Here is a 6,257-nt window from a genome sequence, read left to right as displayed (position 1 = left end):
GTTCCAAAGGGATGCTTTGGGCAGCCTCGTTTGCAAATAAAGCTGATCTGAATCTTGCCACCCTTCCTCTTTCTCTGGCTTCCATAACAGATGCGGGAGACTGCATTAATATTCCTTTCTCTTTCCTACTTCCATCTCCTCCTTTCACTCCTTGCAAGTCAAAGCTGCCAGCTAATTAAGGCCTGCCTTTGTGCATCTCCTTCTCCTTCTTAAAAGACATTCCAAGACAATTGCAGTACATAGAATCATAGAATAATAGAGTTGGAAGAGACCACAAGGGCCATCTAGTCCAACCCCCTGCCAAGCAGGAAACACCATCAAAGCATTCTTGACATATGCCTGTCAAGCCTCTGCTTAAAGACCTCCAAAGAAGGAGACTCCACCACACTGCTTGGTAGCAAATTCCACTGCCGAACAGTTCTTACTGTCAGGAAGTTCTTCCTAATGTTTAGGTGGAATCTTCTTTCTTGAAGTTTGAATCCATTGCTCCATGTCCGCTTCTCTGGAGCAGCAGAAAACAATCTTTCTCCCTCCTCCATATGACATCCTTTCATATATTTGAAAATGGCTATCATATTCACCCCTTAACCTTCTCTTCTCCAGGCTAAACATACCCAGCTCCCTAAGTCGTTCCTCATAAGGCATCGTTTCCAGGCCTTTGACCATTTTGGTTGCCCTCTTCTGGACATGTTCCAGCTTGTCAGTATCCTTCTTGAACTATGGTGCCCAGAACTGGACACAGTACTCCAGGTGAGGTCTGACCAGAGCAGAATACAGTGGTACTATTACTTCCCTAGATCTAGATGCTATACTCCTATTGATGCAGCCCAGAATTGCATTGGCTTTTTTAGCTGTTCTGATAGCTAAGTAGGAAAGGATGGGGGGAACCTGATTGGACGACCCTTCCTTGGGAGAGGCTGAAGAGGGATCTGTCTTGTATTCTGAGTGGCCCTTGATGAAGAATTATAATCTAGCCTCAAGTGGGCCCATCAGGAAGTCAGTCTGGAATGTGTTGTGACCCCTGCCTTCTGCCTTGATCAAGTTGGTCAACTACTAACCCTTGTAAATGAAGCACACTGCAAAACGCAGCTTCTGGGTGCATTTTGATGAGCAACCTCCCATTTAGACTGAATCCTAGAATTGTAGAGTTGGAAGGGGACCCCAACGGCCATCTAGTCCAACCCGTTGCAAGGCAGGAATCTCAACTCAAACATCCCTGACAGATGGCCACCCAACCTCCAATGAAGGGAAGCCCACCATCGCCCAAGGCCATTCACTTCACTGTTGAACAGCTCTTACCACCTGGACGTCCTTCCGAATGTGGAATCAGAATCTCCTTTCTTGTCATTTGAGTCCGTTCGTTTGGGTCCTGCCCTCTCAGCCATCTCTTCCCCAGGCTAAACATAACCAAGTCCCTCAATTGCCCCTCATAAAGGCATGGTTTATTTCCGATGCGTCAAATCCAGAAAACTCTCTTCCCACACCGGTTTGTGAAATTTGGCTTTCATGATACATTTCCTTGGCCTCATTTTTCCTACATTCTCTGCTCTCCACTTGGGGGGAAAAATACATCCTCTGTACTGCTCCCTTTGATTTATAACTTTGATTACATTTTCTCTGTTGTTTGTTGGCATCTTTACATTGATAAGAATAATAAAAACTTCTAAGAAAGAAAAAAAACACAGAGAGGGGGGAGGGTAAGATGCTTGGACCAATATCAAGGCTGATGGGAGTCAAGAATCCAGCAGCATAGATTCATAGGCTTGCAAAGTGGAAGGCACACCCAAGGTTCATCTACTCCAACCCTCTGCAATCCAGGAGTCCCATCGTTCTGCCCGGACAATGAGATCCAGTACCGAGGGCCTTCTGGCGGTTCCCTCATTGCGAGAAGCCAAGTTGCAGGGAACCAGGCAGAGGGCCTTCTCGGTGGTGGCGCCCACCCTGTGGAACGCCCTCCCATCAGATGTCAAAGAGAAAAACAGCTACCAGATTTTTAGAAGACATCTGAAGGCAGCCCTGTTTAGGGAGGCTTTTAATGTTTAATCAATTATTTTATTTCATTTTTCTGTTGGAAGCCGCCCAGAGTGTCTGGGGAAACCCAGCCAGATGGACGGGGTATAAATAATAAATTGTTGTTGTTGTTGTTGTTGTTATAATATTATTATTATTATTATTAAATAATGACCTTCTGGGCGAGAGACTTTGGGCATAACATACAGCTTACAGCTTGAGAGAAGTTACAGGTAGGTAGCCATGTTGGTCTGAGTCGAAGCAAAAAATAAATAAAAAATTCCTTCAGTAGCACCTTAAAGACCAACTAAGTTTTTATTTTGGTATGAGCTTTCATGTGCATGCACACTTCTTCAGATACCACTGAAGAAGTGTGAGTGCACACGAAAGCTCATACCAAAATAAAAACTTAGTTGGTCTTTAAGGTGCTACTGAAGGAATTTTTTTTATTTTTAGCTTGGGAGAAGTTATGGAATTGGGATTTAAAGTTCACGGCATGTTATACGCTGCAAGAAGATATATATATGCTGCATATGAAAATGATTTGCCGATGGTATTTAACTCCTAGCAAATTAGCAAAAATGTATAAAACATGCTCAAATGTATGCTGGAAATGTAAGGAAAAAGAAGGCACCTTTTTTCATATGTGGTGGAATTGTAAGGTAGTAAAAGGATTTTGGGAAATGATATATAATGAGTTGAAAAAAGGGTTTAAAACAACCTTTGTTAAAAAGACTGAAGCCTTCCTTTTAGGAATTCTAGGTGCCAAAATCCCAAGGGAGCAGAAAAGACTATTTATGCATGCCACCACGTCTGCTCAGATGTTATTGGCCCAAGATGGAAAGAAGATAAAGTTCCTATCAGAGAAGAATGGCAGATCAAGTTGATGGACTATGCTGAAATGGCTAAAATGACCGGAAGCGTCAGAGATCAGGAAGACTAAAATGTTAACAAAGAATGGGGAAAATTTATAACTTACCTTAAAGACCATTGTAAACAGTTAAAATCATTAGTAGGGTTGGAATAGCACTTGTAGTTTAAGGTTGAGTTCTGGACATAGTGGAAGAGGTAAAGGGTTTGGGTTATCATAAAAGATGCGGGAGGAATTCACAAAGGGGAGGATGGAAGTTCAGGAGATTCCTTGGAATCTTGTTTTTATGATTTATGTTGGATCTATCTCTGTAAAATTTTAATTTGAAAAACCCAACAAACAAACAAACAAACAAACAAACAAACATAATCACCTTCCAGCTGCCGCGTTTTGGCCAGGTGCCAAGTAAACACTCTCTGTATTTTCTGATCCTCATCAGAAAGCCCCTCCCCCTTTTGCCACTCACATGGTGGAGCAGAATAAATTGCGGCAATCTCCTGCACTGTCATTATTTCCTATCCATTCTCTCTCCCACCCCCCTGCCCCATGGGTCAGTTGTTCGCCTTCCTTTCTGGTTGCCAAGAAGTTCTGCTGAGCCGTTTCGGCCAAACTTTTAGAGTTTATCACAGTAACAGAGAAACCGTGCGTTCTCTCTCTCCCCCCTCCCCATATTCCACATCCTCCTCTAGCCCTCCATGGCTGATTATTGCCGCTTTCTTGGTCATTGCAATGGGGGGGGGACCCACACCTTCCTCCTTCTTGGTTTTATTATATTTTTCAGAACCGGGAAGGGAGTTGCTGGGGGAGGAAGAGGCAGGTTTGTTGGTCCACGGCGTTTCTGGCTTTGCTGGGCCACGGGGTCCGGTGGCTGTCCCTCGCTGCTCCCTCTTTCCACAGCCTCACCGCTTGCAAACAGGTGACCACCATAACCCTCTGCATGCAGAGAGGGCAAGTCTTGCTCCTGGCTTGGGTGATGTGCCAGAGGTCGATGCACTTGCTGTGAAATGCGTGTGAACAGGAAAGGACCTTCAGGCTGTCCCTCTCGACGTACTTCTCCAAGCAGATGGCGCATTCCTGGTACCTGGAGCTGGGGAAGGAGAAGGTGATCAGCTCCCCCCTGTTTCCTTGGAGGCGGAAGCTTCTCCCCGCCTTCCATTTGTGGCACCTCAATAGGTATTTCTCAACGAGCAATGCAGCAATCAAGACGGACACTGGGATGCAGAAGAACCAGAAAGTGTGAAGAAGTGAAATCTGAGAGCAGGGCCCGGGCAGCTGGATGTGACACCTGCAGGGATGCGAGGAGGAAATTTGGGTGGTCCTAGAAGCCACCTTCCAGGTGAAGTGGAAGTATTCTGGCACCAGGACCACTGAGCTCAGCTTCCCAGAGCCATGGAGCCACTTCAGGATCCTGGAGGCCACATCTGTCGTGAACACGGCAGGGATACGGATGTGATGCATGGTGTCTGGCTCGCTCACCATGCTCACGAGCGCCTGGGAGTCGACGTTGTAGATGATGGCAGCGTGGAAGCCAGCTTGCTGGGCATGGAGGACCTTGGTGGCAAAGGAACAGTTGTACCGGCGGATGAGCACCACGAAGGCCGAGGAGGCGTTGGGTGGACCTTCGATGGGGCGGCAGGCGTTTGCGGGGCTCGCTTCGACCAGGGACCCCGAGAGCCCTTCCATGGGGAGCAGAGGCCCAAAGAGAGCAGGCAGGGCACTGAAATCGAGGGTGGGGGAGTCGCGGCTGCGGACGGCGCGGATGAAGGCTCTCCCGGCTTGGACTTGGAGGACCAGGAACATGGCAACCACGTGGGACGGTGGCGAAAAGAGAAGTCGCATAGCTGGTGGTACTTTCAGAGATCTTAGGGTTGTGCTGAATCCTACCACAAAGGTCAACACAACTGGGGCTGGCTTGAAGGGGGAGCTTTGTCTCTAGAAGAGGAGCCGTTTCCTTAAGATGTTGACCTGCGTTTCCATGAGACTGAAGCGTTGCGGCAGAGGTGAGAGGTAGATCTGACCAGGTGCTATTCCCTTTCCCTCTCCCCTCTCAACAGGCTGGGCCTGTTGGCTTCTCCTAAATGATCCCAGCCACTTCCTCCAGGTGGCCTCCTAGAACTTTCTCCCTGGTCCCTTTGTGACCTCACCGCCCTGCCTTTCTCGACCAACACACCTGTCTCTCTCCCCTCCCCATGGCTTCTGGGAGTTAGTTCGCTAAGCCCGTTCTTCTTGCAGAGCTTCAGATGGACTCATCCCCCATCCCATGACTCTGCCCAGTTTCCCCCTTGGACTGGCAGAGGACACACTTGCAGCGTAATAATCTACCATTTATTGGTGGCCTCCCCAGCCACTCTAGGCGACTCCCAACAGAACACCAAAAACACAATAAAACATCAAACATTAAAAACTTCCCTAAACGGGGCTGCCTTTTAGAAAAGTCTGATAGTTGTTTCTTTCCTTGACATCTGATGGGAGGGCGCCCATTCCACAGGGCGGGTGCCGTTACCAAGAAGGCCCTCTACCTGATTCCCTGTTCCTTCGCTTCTCCCAGGCAATGAACCGCCAGAAGGCTCTCGGCACTAGACCTCAGTGTCCAGGCTGAACGATGGGAGTGGAGACACTCCTTCACATATCCTGGGCCGAGGCCGTTTAGGGCTTTCAAGATCAGCACCAACACTTTGAATTGTGCCTGGAAATTGTGCCCTACCTGCCTGTAGACTGTCTCGCCAGAGTGGTGCATGCTCTAGTTATCTCCCGCTTGGACTACTGCAATGCGCTCTACATGAGGCTAACTTTGAAGATGACCCGGAAACTACAACTAATCCAGAATGACTGGTGACTGGGAGCGGCCGCCAAGACCACATAACACCAGTCTTGAAAGATCTACATTGGCTCCCAGCATGTTTCCGAGCACAATTCAAAGTGTTGGTGCTGACCTTTAAAGCCCTAAATGGCCTCGGTCCAGTATACCTGAAGGAGCGTCTCCACCCCCATTGTTCTGCCCAGACACTGAGGTCCAATGCGGAGGGCCTTCTGGCGGTTCCCTCGCTATGAGAAGCCAAGTTGCAGGGAACCAGGGAGAGGGCCTTCTCGGTAGTGGCGCCCGCCCTGTGGAACGCCCTCCATCAGATGTCAAAAAGAAAAACAGCTACCAGATTTTTAGAAGACATCTGAAGGCAGCCCTGTTTAGGGAGGCTTTTAATGTTTAATTGATTATTTTATTTTATTTTTCTGTTGGAAGCCACCCAGAGTGGCTGGGGATACCCAACCAGATGGGCGGGGTATAAATATATTATTATTATTATTATTATTTTATTATTTCTCCAAATTTTGTGATGCAATTCTCCAACCAACCAGTGTTTACAAAAATTCTCTCTGT

At 47.7% G+C, this 6,257-nt stretch overlaps 1 protein-coding gene across 1 annotated transcript; it reads right to left on the bottom strand.

The window, feature by feature from the left end:
• Positions 1-3,658: 3,658 nt before the first annotated feature.
• On the bottom strand, positions 3,659-4,720 carry LOC148685518 (E3 ubiquitin-protein ligase ZNRF4-like). The gene has a single exon (XM_088671311.1). It carries the CDS (start codon positions 4,718-4,720, stop codon positions 3,659-3,661), a length of 1,062 nt encoding a protein of 353 aa, XP_088527437.1.
• Between the last annotated feature and the right edge of the window lie 1,537 nt (positions 4,721-6,257).

This window comes from Zootoca vivipara, chromosome 6 (genome assembly GCF_965207765.1).
Source record: "Zootoca vivipara chromosome 6, rZooViv2.hap1.1, whole genome shotgun sequence".
NCBI classification, from domain to species: Eukaryota; Metazoa; Chordata; class Lepidosauria; order Squamata; family Lacertidae; genus Zootoca; species Zootoca vivipara.
Note: the sequence above shows the minus strand (reverse complement) of the source record. Positions and strands in the feature narration are given on the sequence as shown.